This window comes from Halichoeres trimaculatus, unplaced genomic scaffold (genome assembly GCF_033239565.1).
Source record: "Halichoeres trimaculatus isolate MK-OKI-2021-1 unplaced genomic scaffold, fHalTri1.1 fHalTri1_scaffold_3, whole genome shotgun sequence".
Taxonomy (NCBI): Eukaryota; Metazoa; Chordata; class Actinopteri; order Labriformes; family Labridae; genus Halichoeres; species Halichoeres trimaculatus.
This window is the reverse complement of record NW_027437181.1, coordinates 40,263,980-40,280,023: the sequence shown is the minus strand read 5'-3', so window position 1 is coordinate 40,280,023 and position 16,044 is coordinate 40,263,980. Positions and strand designations below refer to the sequence as shown.

General features: G+C 44.2%; 1 protein-coding gene across 1 annotated transcript in view; it reads right to left on the bottom strand.

The window, feature by feature from the left end:
* adamts17 (ADAM metallopeptidase with thrombospondin type 1 motif, 17) overlaps nucleotides 1-16,044 on the bottom strand; it is a 95,388-nt gene that overhangs the window by 65,725 nt on the left and 13,619 nt on the right. Inside the window, exons 4-6 of the mRNA XM_074665576.1 lie at nucleotides 5,268-5,440; nucleotides 3,097-3,180; nucleotides 2,648-2,805 (exon numbers count right to left, since the gene is read on the bottom strand). Coding sequence (XP_074521677.1) covers nucleotides 2,648-2,805; nucleotides 3,097-3,180; nucleotides 5,268-5,440 — 415 coding nt within the window. The remainder of the gene's footprint in view (nucleotides 1-2,647; nucleotides 2,806-3,096; nucleotides 3,181-5,267; nucleotides 5,441-16,044) is intronic.

Genomic DNA, 16,044 nt, shown 5'->3' with positions numbered 1-16,044 from the left:
CCTGGTCCAGTCTAAAAAGACCCCAGTCTAAAAAGTCTGGTCCGCCCCTGCTTGTCAGAGCGCACCTCTATGCAGTTTTGTTATGTTGCTCTGCTCTTCAGTGGATGGATTTTTGCTGAATGGAGGATTTAGTTGGTGGAACAGAGGGAATTACAGAGAAAGACAGGACTCAGCTTTCCCCAGGTAACAGTCAAACACCTTCTCAGTCATGTCTGTCCCAGCAGCGTGCAGCTCTGTTCGATCACCCATCGTCGTCACGTCTCCCTCCCCTCAGTCTACTTTCACAAATCATGGTCAGAGTTCAGGGTGTTCTCAGAAAAACTAATGTATATTTCTTTACTGTCTAAATCTCAAAATGATCAGAGCATTAACTTCGAAAAGCAGCAGGTTTAACGCACGTCAATGGCATCATTAATTATCTGCAGGTGAACATAAAAGGGTCCTGGCTTTGTAAATGTTTCAGTCAAAGATCTAATCAAACTCCTAAAAAAGGGACAGAATGAAAACAGAGGATTGGAGGAAAGGAGTTTGAATGTTTACCAACGAGAGGTCTAGTTTATATTAACCTAGACTATATGACTGCTGTCTGCTGACAAACACGGGATGACTGTGGACAGGTGACTGTTGGGCACAATTTAAAGGTGGTTATCAAGCCTATACGAGTCACAGGGGACTAAATGCAGGCTTGTGACGCTGTGATGAAATATGGTATGGTATGCAATCATTTTTGACTCAAAATAACATCTTTGATGAAAGGATGTTAATTCTTTTGCAACAATGAAATACATACTTATGCAATCTATCTATAGTAAAGAGTGCTTATGAACAAAAACAGTGATGGATTGTTGTGTTTGTGCCATTTCCTAACACAAACACAAACTAAAGTGCAGAAATGGAAATAAAAACAAAGATTTGGCTCAACCACTGAAATATGAAAATGTGTAGATTGCTCCTTTAACTTTTTATTTATCTTTTAATTGCAGCCTTTGGGAATTGAAAATTGCACTCTGTTACATAGGGATGTTGTCATTTGATTAATAATTCAGCCCTATTTCATGTATAGACCAGGAAAGAGTTTTTGGTTCTCAAACATCACAGCTGGATGACAGGGGTTTATTCTGCTTGGACCACACAGGTTTCACACCTAAAAACACTGCCCCCTATGTGTTTGGGATGCTTTGAGACCCACTTATCAGAGGATTTGTTTGGTTACATGTGGACAAAAGTATTTTTTAAAAACTGTCTATGTGTGTACAAGGCCTGAGGCTTCATCCAGGTTTGATGATCACGGTTTATTGAACCTAGAGATGGGAATTGATAAGATTTTGTCAACACCGATGCTCTTATCAGTTTTGCTTATTGATCTGATTATTTATCGATTCCCTTATCAACTCCTGTTGTAAATTTTATTGGTACAAAAAAGTAGCTTTACAGGTTTTCTGTGTCAACAACATTTAATTCTGTTTATACTGTAAGTGAATAAAATGTAGCTGGTCCCTGAGTCTGGACATTTCTGGGCGTAATTATACAGAAAAAAGGTAAAAATTGCATTCAATGTGACGCTGATGTACTGTGTTGTAATATATTAATAATTCAAGTAGGCCATCTAGTGTCTCAAAGTGGTTATAGCAATGGTTTAAGTTGTTTGGAAGCTTTCTGTAGTTATGAAGTCAGCCATGAGCCTTTCAGTCACCGTAAGCTTTTGATGTTTGAAATTCTCAGTATTTTTTACAAAGAGTTGATGTGATATGTTTTTGTGATGAAAGTTGAAATTCTACTCTGAAGCAAAAGTTCTACTGATGGTAGCTAACTGCTAGCATATCGCTGCAGTTTTCCATAAACGTTAGCATCAAGTTTGCGCTATTTTGTTATTTTGGTAAATAATGTGATTTATACCATTTTGAATGTACTGAATATGAATCTCCTGAGAGAGAGTAATGTACATTTCTTTATGAGGTCAGTTCTTCAGTAAAACTTGAAGCTGAAAATCCTGAATTGATCAGGGAATTGTTAAGCACAAAGGCTAACGATATTGATGAATTGAAACATTTCTTATCGATTCTCAACAGGAACAGGTTTTCGATTCGCATCCCTATTTGAACCACTTAGAATCAGCTACTATTAGCTGTAACCGTACTACCAATAACACCTGGCTCTCTGCTTAGCTCCCAGAAAACACAACATGCAGATGCTGGCTGCTAAACCGCCCATCGCGGCTGATGCATTCACTGAACCTTGTAATTCTCAAACACAAAATAACTCATCTTAACAGTAACACATGCCTATTATCTAACACAAAAAACCTGCCCACTCTGTTACAGTGTTACTGTGAAAAATCAGGAGAAAATGATGAAACAGCAGAGTTTCTGTAAGGAGGAAGCAGCTGGTCACACCCATGTAGAGCCGTTTAAGATCTGACACCGTACGTGTCAATGACTGGAGTGAGGAGGTTCCTTCTTCAAGACCAAGAGTACAGTGTGACAGAAGGGTCACTGTCCAATGACAGATCACATACAGTCCTGGAACAACACAGTCAAACTAACCTGACCACAGAGACGTCTGAGCTAGTGTGTGTGAAAAGAGCGGCGAGGGAAGGTGAGACCCCAGCGACACAGACAGTCATCCATCTGAAGCTCTGACTCCGTACCTTGTGACCAGCACAGCCGTGTCCACAGGCGGGACGTCGTCTCTCCCACCAGGAACATGGTTGGTGCCCAGGTACCGCGGTCCCCCAAACTCCTGGTACTGCCAGTGACAGAAGCTCTCCAGAGAGCGCTCACCATGATGGCCCACTTTCAGCTTATCCTGAAGACAAAGACAGTTCATTTCCTCCTCTCTGGTGTTTTAATGTTTGCCATTACTGTGGTCATTCCAGAGAAGAAAACATTTATTCATCTTCACCATGACCAGGTATTCATTCAGGTACTGTAACACTGAGGGAAAAGGGGTTTTACATGAAGACTTCTGAGAATCTCAGATGTTTAAAAAAATGGGGCTCAAGTCTTTCTCTCTCTCTCTCACACACACACACACAGGGTGGAGCAGCATGTGCTGACAGTTGAACAGAGGTCAGATAGGATAAGCAGTCTGGCTTACTGGACGGGTGTGGAGCAACACCAGCTTGGTGACACGAATGTTGATCCTGACTCCCAGACTGCGGTGGTGGAACATGTTGTAGACCTGCAGGGGGACAGGAGCACCAAACGATTTCACCAGCAGGAGGAGGAGACATAGAAACACTCAAACAGTCAACAAAACAAACAAACACAACACAACAAGTGCTCCACAGCGCCTCCCTGAGCTCAGAGGCTTAAACTTGCAGAAGAAGTTGCTCATCTTGGCAGTAAAATAACAAGTCAGCTTTTTTGGTGGTGCCTGCTAACGTTAAAATATTCTTCTGACCACTCAAAGCCCTTCAGCTTTCATGTCCCTTAAAGCCTTCACACCACGTTCACACACTGAATGCACAGCAGTAGGTAGGGTTTGGAGTTAAGGTGTCATGCCCAAAGATGTATCAGCAGGTGGACACTGGGAATCAAACCCTCAACCTTCCAACCGTCATTCAATCAAATATTTCATCAAGCCCCAGCTGCCCACCTCTCACTGTGGAACGGCTTTGAAAAAAGCAGGGATGAACCGAGCTTTAGTCAATCCTGCCTTTTGCCACCGACAGTTTGTTTCCTGTGACTGTGACCAGTTCCTGCTCAAACATCCTGGGTTTGAAGCTCCAGGCTCACGGTGGAGTCACACAAGCTGTTTGAAGGCTCCGCGTTAAGATGAGATGAGTGTGTTTGGTCGGGGGTTTTGTGGGCTTGTTCTTTTGATCTGAACTACTTTAATCTTTCCCCCACCCCCCAGCTCCTCCCCCCAAACACACCTGCACCTCTCCTCTTTCCTGCTCTGCCTCCTTCTGTTTAACTCTGCCTACATCTGATCCTTGTGTCCAGCACAACCCGTTGAGCAGGGGGACATCCAGAGGACGTTCTTTCCACATCAGTTTTGGATGTCTTGTTTTTGTCTCCAGACGACGTCTTTTTCCAGCGTCTACTGAACGTGCAGTTATGGCGTCCACAGAACCTCTGTATAAGAGTTAGCTTAAAAAAAAGTAGTCTCATTGTTTTTGTTCTACTTGTGGTTTATGGCCAGTGTTTCCCCCACCATTGCATAGGAGGGCGCCAGCCCCCCCTGCCAATCAAGTTCATTTTCCCTTCCACTGAGCACCAGACCACAGCAGAAGGGATTTAGAGTTCCCACCTATAAATCAGGTCTGTACCCTCTTTTTTTTTTAAGAGGCTGAATAGTCTTATGTTGTTCATCTAACTCACATGACGCGGTGTCATTTGTACATCGTCACGTTCACATTTCTCCTCATAGGGAAATTCCGTCCCAACGTGTTCACAGATACACACACACAGACAAGGAAATATACCCCCCTCCCCTGTCGACAATGTCACTGCCCCCTTAAGGCTGTAAACCTAGGGGAAGCACTGTGTGCACAACATCTCAAATTTATTAACTAAGAAACAAAAAGGTTGAATTGAAAAATGTTGAGATTTTATTTTTTGACAAATTAGTATTTATCAGCATAAACACACACAAAAGTACTGAAAATTGGTACCATTAAGTACCAGTACCAATTGGTGCTTGTCACTGGGTATGGGTATTGTTTGGAAAGTGACAGATACCCATCCCTGTTGTTAAACGTCTCTTTGCACAGTGGGCTCACTTAGACGCCAAAAAGCCGACAAATGTTGGACAATGTTCTACTATGTTCTGGGTCATGGTCAGAAGACCTAATTTGGACGCTGTGTGGATGTCCAGACTTGGTCTTGGATTGACAAGCGAGGTACAGACTTCATCTGCACGTCCATCAGCTGCCTGATGTTTATTGGGAATGCTTCACAAGAAATCCTATTTGGAGTTTTAAAACCACTTCTCAGTTTTGGTGATTGCCGTTAAGCTGCATTCAGCAGAGCAGCTGTGATCGACGCGGCTGTAGGAGAACAACCAAAAAACAGGATGTGAAATGAAAGGAGAACCAAAGTACAATCTGGAAGAGCAGGGGTATCTGTCAGACTATCTTCACTAAGGGAAGTGAAAGACCTACTGCTCCAAGACGGCCGGCTTCTCAACGAGGGGCCGCGCTGACCGGGCCCCTCTGTGGGTAACACTTCAGAAACGTTGCATTAAGCCCTCTGAAGCATCACTTTAGTATTGAGCAGAGGTGAGAAGAAGTCGGGGGTTACATCAGTGGTTCAGGTTGTTACCATATTCATGACGGTCAACAGGAACCGCTGAGCCGCCTCTGCACCGTGGTACTGCACCATGTCAGAGTCCGCCACCACCACTGTCTCCACTGTATACGCCTCATGAAGGCGGATGGCGCTCCTCTTCCCACGACCTTCATCCCCTGCTTTGGGCATCTTCTCCCTCTTCTTCCCTGCAGACACAAACAGAAAGAACGATGACTGAGTGAAAGGTGAAACAGAAACACCAGGGAAAGACGAGCTGTACCAGAGGAGAATAAGCTTCGACCCAACACCAGGCGTCCTTACACGGGCCGTGCTTGGTTTTACAGCTGAGGAAGGACTCAGTAACAGAGGCAAATGCTTGTACTATCAGACTCGTGTCTGGAGCAGGACGCTGTCTATGACTGCACTCACACCTGGATCTTCCTGCCAACACGTCAACTAGTGCATGTTTGTATCTTTCATAGGAGCGGGAGAAAAATAGTTTCACATCAGTATCACATTTTTTTTATTATTTTTTTTTCACAATCTTAAAAATTAAATTCTTTTGTTCAGTAATCTTTTTTTGTTTGTTTGTTCAGATTTAGATCTTTCATTTTGGCCTTTGTTTAAAAGTCAAGGTTGGAAAAAGTTACAGCTTTTCTCCAGCAGAGGGCAAAATGTTTTTCTTCGACTATCTAGTAATAATAAATCCTAAAAACTGGCTCAATGTGATGAGCATTTTTTTTTTAAATATGGCTCCTGATGTAGTCTGTAGACATCATCATCATCATCATTCAACTTTTTCAAACAGTCAGGTGTTAAAAAATTAAACTGAAAATCGTAAATACTGATGAATTGCAATTAAATCAATCAGCACCCAAAAAATTGTACAAGTAACAAATCAGGAGTAAGGCACATCGTCCAGGCCCTTCTGTTTTGTTTTGTTTTGTTTTGTTTTGTTTTGTTTTGTTTTGTTTTGTTTTGTTTTGTTTTGTTTTGTTTTTTATGGCATATAATTCTCCAGCTTCAGTGCCCCCTATGTTCGTGGATGTGGTACTACATCCAATGGTATTTGTCAAGCCCTTTTTTTAGGAGCAATAAGATTGATATGTTAATCATTTTTGCTGCGCTACTCATTTCTATTGAGCACCTAGAGTGTAGACTCAGACCTTAGGCTACTTTGAAAGAAAGCTTCCTCTAACACACTCTCCTTTGGATTACCACAGCCTGCTACACAGCACTGACTCCTCCTGCTCTGAGCTGGAGCCCAGGTGCCTTGCTCAGACAAGGTGCACAAAACAACCCAGATTCTGGTTTGTGTTGACATGATACCAGCAGTCAGCACACTAGCCCTGCTGATCTCTCCACTGGACAGAGACCCAGCCCCTCTGCTGATCCATCCTTCACATGCACAGGTGGGCCAGGTTTGCATTGTCAGCTTCAGTTCCCAGGTAGTGACAACCTCATGCTCTGTTTATCTTTTGTCTTAAAATGTGTCACAGAAAATGCTCTCAGTGACGTGAACCAACCAGCAGCCTGACCTCAGGAAGAAGGTGACGCTGCATTCAGCTGCGCAAAACTTCAGCCGGGACGCAGTCAGGATTTTGACCCTCGTTTCATTTTCTCAAGATTTAAACAACTTCCAGTTGTTTTTAAGCAGAGCTCTGTTGCAACCTTTCTGCTGTTTTCTCTTCACAGCCTGAACCAGCTGGTCTGACCTCTCATTAGTAAGGAGGTTTCCCCAGCAGATATGCTGCTCAGTGCAGTTTCTGAAGGATTTGTGTGCACGCTTATTTTACATGCCAGGAGATCAGCTGTTACCAAAACACTTGAACAAGCCAGTCTGGCACCAAAAATCATTCCAGTCAAGACTTTAAACATCTGGCACCCAAACACCATTATGTCTGTGTTCATAACTTAACGTTCATAACACCAGGAGCAACACACACAGCTGGATAAATCCCCCTTCTACTCCACGGACGGTGGACTTCAAAAGCTACAGCTACTTTCCCTGGATCTGGTAGAGCTGCATGATGATCAGGCGCTAAAAGATTGTGATCTCCATTCACACGTGTGGATCTTATTTCTAAACACGGACGATTCTGATGCATTGTATTTCACGGGCTTCACTGCGAATAAATGCCCCTGAGCTCAGCACCGCTGCTGCACTCTCCTTCAACCAATCATCAGGCATCTTTACAACTCATGAGCCTGCTGCTGCTGCAGTCAACAGAGGAGACACTGAGTGCTGCGCTCGCTGTATTAACAATCAGGGGCAGGCATGGAAAACCAGTCAGAATTAAAAAACAGTTCAATCCATCAACATCATTCGCCTTTATGATTTAACAACTCGCTCTTTTCAAAAAGTTGTGTGCTAGATCTAAAGGGAAGCTAAATATTTGTTTTTAAATGTTTTAAAAGTTAAAAAATGTCATATTTAAAAATTGAAGATTTTAAGTTTATACCCCCAAATGGCTAATATATCCCCAGAGATACAGAGTGTAAATCTGAAAATAAAGATCATGTTCAGAAAAAAATCATGGAAGTGTGTAATTATAGCTTAGACGCATTAGAAAATAGCAATTAAGTAATTTTCATAAACATCTAAATGTGCTTGACCATTAAAGGGCCAGCTTAGCTGGTTGACAACAGTTTCTGGAGAAAGCTCTGGTCCAGGATTATCCACTTGAATTTTTACTGAAGAATCGAAGGCGCAAAGGAATAAGGTTACTGCGCGGTGGCGCAGTTGGAGAATGCGCTTGGTCAGCGATGGGAAGGTTGAAGGTTCAAGCCCAGCTCTGGGCGACACATGGCGATGTGTCCTTGGGCAAGACACTTAAACCCAAGTTGCTCCCACTGCTGTGTCAGTGGTGTGTGAATGGGTATGAAAGGGCGTGACTGTGTTATCCATACTGATGGATAGCTAACATAGTAAAAATTGGATCCATCAGTGAGTGAATGTGAGAGCAAATGGGTGTGAACGGGTAAGTGTGACCTGTGGTGTAAAGCAGCTTTGAGTGGTCCATGACTAGAAAAGCGCTTTATAAGCTCAATTCCATCCATTTACTCTCTCACGCAAGAATCCTGTTCAAAACATCCGACATGTTGTTCATCTTGTACCAAAAGCAATATAAAAAACACAGCATAAGCTTGATGCTAACTTGTACGGGAAACTGCATTGATATGCTAGTGGTTAACTTGTATCAGTTCCATAATAGAATTGTAACTTTCATCAAAAAAACACACCAAAATGACTCAGTAAACAATACTGGAATCTCTAAATGTCAGAAACTTTCAGGTAAATGTTTTCCAGACAGGACGGCGTCAGAAAATCCAGGTGCAGGCTGTAACCATTCTCAAGACTTGGGTCAATCACATCCTTCAAAGCAAAACACTGTTTTTGACTGATTTTCATTTCTTTATGTCCAGAGATATCCAGGTCCATAGACCAATTTCATATTTATTTAACTATAAACTCAATGTAAAGTTGTTGGCAGGAAACCTGTAAAGCTTACTTTTGTTTACCGAATATTCACTGGAGGAATTGATGGAATGGATGAAACATCCCATCGATAAGGGCACCGATATCAGTCAAATCTTCTTAATACCCATGAATGACCACTTGAATGTTCTTTTTTGTTTTGCCAAAGATCACCAGTGCAATGCACATAAAAAAATGAATAAATAAAATAAAAAATGCGCCAGAGAATTAGTGAACTGGATTCTAAGCAAAAAGAAGTAGTCATGAACATTTTTGCCAGAATCGTGCAGCCCTTGGCATCTGATCATACTTCCTGTAATCTGTTTTACTTCCAGCGCTGTGAAAACAAAACAGAACACAGAAGAAGAAGCTGTCACATGATCTGAAAAGAGAAAGGTTAAAATGAAGTAGTCAGTATTTCCTTATAGCTCTTCTGGTCAGTTTTCCTGGGATACTTTCCACGGTTGAAGTTTTCCCAACTTTTACAGGAGTACTTAGGTGAAGCAGTACTTTGTATCGGTGACACAGTTTTCACTGCAAATTCATGGAGTGAGCTGCACAAGCAGAGTGATAATCCAGGTGTAATATGACAGGAAAGCCACTGTGTTATTATACAACTCTAAAAGTTTGGTGAGATCAGCTTCTCCTGATATTAGGGCTGCAGAAATCCAAACTGTGCTCTCCTGTTTTCTGATACAGCATGTAAACCACAGCACAGTCTTACACAGTCTTACCCAAACAGTTTAAACCCAGGGTGATGAGAATAAAAGGATATAAAAACATATTCTCTGCAGATAAACTGACAGTGTTAGAAAATACCACGCAGGGCAGGAGCCCAAGAGCTGGATCTGATAGCAAAGCTCTGCAGGCGTCTCACTGTTCATCAGCCCTGAAGGCTTCGAGCAGCCCCTGAGCATGTGTTTACACTACATGTCTGTTTCCATCACTGCAGACTCGGCTCAACTCCACTTTCATGTCAAACACAGCTGCCTGCTGCGGGATCCTGCCCCTTTTTTCTGCACTATCACAATTCTTCAACTTTGTAATTACTGGAAGCTAAGACTCAAAGGGGGGTCTAAGCCTTTCTTAATGCTCTCTCTGGACCCAGTGGTGTTGTGTGAGCACTGCGGGGTCTGGCTCTGGGATTTTTAGCGCTGTAGACTTCCATTAACCCTAAACGTTCTACAGTTTACAAAAACAGAGAATGAGGGAGAATGAGAGTAGATGAACAAGAATCAGAATAAAAAAGGGGAACGTATATCTTCACAGACTTATGGTATATACAGCAAGAAAAGCCTCTGTGCCATGAGCACAGAACCAAACTGACTACTTTCCTCACAATATATAAAAAAGCAGAGAGAAAAGAAGGTTCCAGATAAAGTATATGCCTTCTACTTGGCCTACAGTGCCATGCAGATTCACACAGCTGGAGATGATTGCAGCAAAGGATGTAACACAGAGTACTGACCCGAGTGTTACTCATTAAGTTCTTATTATTATGGCCCAACCACAGAGTGTATACAGACTGAACAGTGTAGCTCGGCCTTTCACCTTTGTACGGTACTGAGGCCGTATCACCCCCTCACAGGCCCCGCCGCATGTAGCCGGGGTCTGTGCAGCAGAGACTATAAGCAAGGGTGTAACGGTACATGTATCTGTGCTGAACCGCTCCATAAGGCTGTTCGGTTCGGTACAGTGCTGTAATCGAACGAGTACAGTAAGTTTACGTTAGCCGCTGCACATGGCTCTTTAATATTCTCGTGAGTACTCGTCTATGATTGGCTGAGCAGGGAAGGCGTTTTATACTCATGAGGAAAGTGGTCTGTGCTTTGCGATCATGTGCATATCATGTGGACGTGACGTCTCACGGTGAGCCAATCAGAAGATGAATATCAAAGAGCTTCCGTAGCCACAGGAGCTTGTGTCTGAACTGTGACACAACGACCAACCGGAGCTTGAAGAGCCTCCCCCCTCGGCAAGTTTTTGGTTTAATAAACATGCTAAACAAGCAAATGGTTTTGCGTTGTTCCATACTGTACCGAACTGTGACCTTAAAACCAAGGTACGTACTGGACCGTGATTTTTGTGTACCGTTACACCCCTAACTATAAGGAATTCTTGTTCCGACAGATTTTGCTGCCTTGTCAAACTTTGCTATCCCTGTTTTTTCCGAAAGCTGCGTCCATTACAGTTATGGCTGATCGCGCTAACATTACCATCAGAGCGTATGAGCAGAGTGGAGTGGCGAGAATTTCTGCTCCCACCATGCCACTCTACTCTCAACCCAGATTGCCACTCTGTCCCACACTCACGTCGCTTGCCCCAAAAACATGTGCCGGCATATTCTCCTTGTGCCTAAATGGACTTTGGCCCAGACCTTGGCCAGCAATAGACTCTGGTGTGAGCAGAGACGAGTGGAAACTGAGCAAGATGGCATCCCGCTTCACCCCCCCGGCCATAAAAATATAAACCCTGCTTTGGGCTCTTTTCAAAATTCGGCCACTCCGCTCGCACTCTCATGCTCTGGTTACCCTGTTAAACTTGTGTTTTCTTCCATTTTTAATCAGCACATTTTGATAGTTCAGTTGTGCCCCATCAGATAGTGCTCTAAGTACGTGTGGGACATTAATGGCATAGAGACTGTCATGGTAACACTCCAACAAGAAGTACTGAAACTTCCGTTTCATGTACTTAGATGATTTTCAGGTGAGGTATTTTACCAAATCAAGTCGTCTGTCACTCAGGATGATACAGACAAATTAAAGTCCTCAAGTCTTCGGGGGGGCAGGGTTTATTTTATAGGAAAGCCTTATTAGAGCAAATGGATGATGTGTCCTGCTCTTTGAAAGAGGGTCTCTTTAGGAGCAGAGGTAAGCTGCTCTAGATTTGATCTCTTGCTGTGTAAGAAGCGGATGCCAAGGCTCCACTGTTGCCTTCACTCCTGACGGTCTCTGATTCCATCAATGAAGCTGGAATTTCATTAATGGAGACGGCTCCGAACCAGTGGCTCATTAAGGAACATACCTGAAAGTCTCGGAGTTAGTCAGTCAGGAGCAGTGAACTCTTTTGACCACAGGTGATGCTTTCATGGAGAGGGAACTCCAAACCATGAAATGTCTTCACCCCGTGTTTTTAATGCAGCATTTCTTATGAGGTTTAACTGAGCTGGAGTCTTGAAATTTCCTGGATTGACTGAAATGCTGATTGGTGGACTACAGAGTGTCTCTAAACCATCAAAGAGCTAGCATTTTTCACATCCTCAGCTTAGGGCTCTAATTTCGTAAACCAGCAAGCACAGGTGCACCTGCCCTGCGCCGGCCTTCGCCGTGCAGACAGGGCGTGACCAGCGCACTTTGCAAATTTCCTGCAGTGCCAAGAGAGGCGCAGTCAAGGCGCAGAGGAGCGCAGAGCTGTGTCCACGCCTCCCAGCCGAGCACTGTTTTCACCAATCAAATGAGCGCCTCTCCTCGCCTTTAAATGCCCTGCCGCCGAGGCGCAGCGTCTGACTGGTCTGACTGATCCCCAGCACTGCGGAGAGAGTGCTGGTAGCGGAGACGGTCAGAGCCGCTGTCCCTGCAGCAGGAGAATGGACAGCGGGGCGCGTCGGAGGACACGAAGCGCGTCACCCTGTGGGCCAGCTCCCGGGACAGATGTAATCTGTTTCTTTGTCATTAATAGGAGTACAAAATGAAGAGACAGTTACACAGCTGGCTTATCCATTCAGAATACTTTTGATCCACCTGCACTCCTGGTTTGTCATCACCAAATATCAGAACCTTTGGTGATATACTGTATACTCTCCTGGTGTCTCCACCTCATCCTCCTTAAAATAATGTACTCCATCTTTTTAGATCAGGTTAAAAATAAAGACTAAAACAGAGAAATATGGGAAATCACGGGTAAATCCTGAGTGACATACATATATTTTGTCTCTTTTTTCTTCGTCTTTTCTCTCCCTCTTTTCTTTGAATTAAATGAAATGAGAGAACCAGATATATACTCAGTATCAGATGTTAAGGCTGTTTATTGTTTAATTGTAAGATGTGCATCAAACTTCCAGCTGCCGTCAGGTTAACTTTCCATTATGACAAACGGCTTTAATCTGACATCAGATGTGACGGGACAGTTAATATAGATACAAATGTATATGCTGGTTCAGACGGTTACATTAAATAGTGATTGCTGTGATTGTTTATTGCATTAAAATGTGCCTGACACTCTGGAAACCTGCCTCTGAGGCTTTGATGACATGTGCGCACATGTGCGCCTGTCACCAAATTACAGCTGCAGAGGGTGCGCTCCGATTTGCGCCAAGGATAGACCAGGTTGGAGCTGGCGAGCTTTCAGCGCACTTTTTTGGCGCAAAATTGTCACTGCGCCAACATGAATCTGCTGACACCTCCCCCTGGTCAACTCCCCCTGGCAGTCACACCCATCTCTGCGCAGACGGTCTACCAAATTGTCAAATTGGCAGCGCACGGTGGTGCTGCACACGAAATTATCACTGCGCAGGGTGCGCCAGGCCTGCGCCCCCTGTGCTGCACCACGAAATTAGAGCCGTTTTTATCTTATACTGACTCAACCTGTGGTCCACACCACATTTACCTCACCAGAATTTACGTTGTTAGCTTCTGAATGAGAGGCCTGAGCAGAAACAACAGTCTCTACACACATCACTGTGTAAACTATCGTTTTCAGACTTCAAACCTCAGACACTATGCTTCTCAAATTTGATCAAATGTCACCTGTAATGACTTGCGGTTGCAAACTTATCCAAGCCCCATCATGAGTGCCCTCCACACATTGCAGGTTTGTGGCCCCAGAGTATCACTGAGGCGCTGCCATGCTTCACTGTAGGCAGAATGGACATACGCTTCATTCCTGGTCCAAAGGCCTGTACGGTTCTAGTTGTGATTCATCGATCCACAGAACAGAATTCTAAAACTTCTGTGGCATATATCTATGGTCTGAGCACAAAGTGTGACTACAGAGACCCTCAGTGTTAAAATGTGCCCTTAGTTCCTGCTGCCACCAACTCCTGTAGATCTTCTGCAGTCCCTCGAGGGTTTTTGATCACTTGCCTCTTCAGAGACCTAGTGGTGGTGGTCCATAGCTTCCTCTTTCCTCCAGGTAGTGTAGCCACTGTTCCACAGCTTAATACTTCAAACTCTGCTTCCAGCCGTGTATCTTTAGGCACATTCTTAAAGGGATATGATCTCTTCTCTTTACTTTTGGTACACTTTTCCTGACTGAGCCATATTTCTAACATGCAGCCTAGAGTTTCCACCAAACATCTGTTTCATGTCCTCTATCTTAAAGCTAGGGTCTGCAGGATTTTACAAAAAAAATGAAATGGCAACTTCACAGGGATAATACTCCTCCATCGCCCCCTACAGGCCTCTAAGAGCGCGGTCACACTGGCCATCCAAAACGTACCGTGCCTAAGCACGATTGCCCCCCTGCAGCGCTGTTCCCCAGCTGGAGAGTACGGCCAGCAGTCACACTACCCCTATATGAACCAGACTTTAGCGGGTATCAGACACGCGCACAGCCCCCCTACGTCATCGTAAAGTGTCTGTTTACATGAAGCACGATCTCATCAGAGTCAGCACAATGAGACACAGAGAGCACTGCTGCAACTTTAGAGACTTTTGGACTTATATCAAGTCGTTTTCACCCGACACAGCCCTCTAACACCCTGCATTGTTTAAAATGACTGTCGAGAGATGCGCTCGCGTGATTATACGTAATGGACCGCACGCGCTGTCTGCGTGCATGTGCTCATGCATGAAGTAAACTGTGCCGAAGCCCACCTGTTCGAAGCGTGCCCAAGCACGGAGGGAATCGTGCTTGCGCACGGTACAGTTGCGGTCACACTGGCCATTCCAAACGTGCTTTACGGCTGAAGCGTGCCTAGGCACGGCACGATTGGCCAGTGTGACTGCGTCCTAAACATGTGTGACTTCTCATGGTGAAGATCTTGAGTACGAGCTAATCAGAGCAGCTACGATAGTGGAAATAGCACAGAGGAAGGGAAACACAACCAAAGTGAAACAAAACGTCAAACTGATAAAGCTTTTTACTCAACAAGGGGGAAGGTTGGCTCAACTTAACTGCTTTCAGAGCAGCACAGGACGAAGAGCAACGCGAGTTGGTGTGTGCCAAATACCCGTGATTAGCTTGTGCTAGCATGCCAAGTCAGGTGCACAAGTTTCTCCAACACAGAAATGCGATGCTGCAGGTGGTGGCTGGGCCAGTGAGTGTGTTCATGTAGTCGTGATCGGATGTCGTGGGTGTGTGCTGCTGCTGGCACTGAGCCAAGGAGGAGGAGCCCAGATTGAATGTTGTGTTTACAAAAAAATAAGGAAAATTCCTGCTGACCCTACCTTTAAGCACCCCTGATTTAACTTGTGAAGCTCTCGATTAGTTGCTCCCGGTGTGTGTTAGCCCTTACACACCATGTTGTGAAGGTAACAGTATGTAAGGGTTAAACAACCAGCCTCGAACGATGTGATGGTGGCTGTACAAAGTGTGTATTCAAAGATCAAGGGATGGGGTATGTTTTCATGCTGTGAATCACCCCATGAGGACAGCTCATACTTAATTAAATAAAGTCTGCATCAGTCTGCATTTTTCTCCGGAGACCAGCTGGTTCTGGGGGAGGGGAACTGAGGAATCAGAGGGAAGAGGAGAGAAAGTTGACATGAGAAGGAGAGAAGACGAGTGCCCACATGAGACAAAACATGAGCAGGAGCAGATCAGTACAAAGTTAGATGCAGAAAAAAATCTGTAACCAGAATCAGCTGGATTTTACACAAAACGTTGCATTCAAGGGAATCCTCCAAGCACTCTGTGTCTCCAAACAACAAAAACCTCCCCATAAGTGTGCTCCTACCATCAAGCATTTGTGATGTGGTTTTTACAAGTTACAATGGTTAAAGGTTGACTTCACTCTGATTTCATTCACTCACTAAATGATGGAAATCAGAGGCTAATAAAGTCCCAGAGCCTCTCGTCATCAGCCGTGTCTATATGCTGCGCTGCGGCAGCGTTTAATGTCAAACTGTGTGAAAACTCAACCTCTGTGAGCAGGCTGGAAAACAGAGAGGAGGAAGCTCTTTACACACACACACACACACACACACACACACACACACACACACACACAGCTCTGCAAGTTTTTCTTCTTTCCTTCTAAAGAACTGCTCTCGTTTTTTTTTCTGTATGTCCCAGTTATGAACATATGGGAGTAATTTATTTATACAGGTTGTCAGAAGTGCTGGTGGTCTTTAGCTGCTGTTACATAACTTTGGGGGTGCAGCTCGGTTCTCA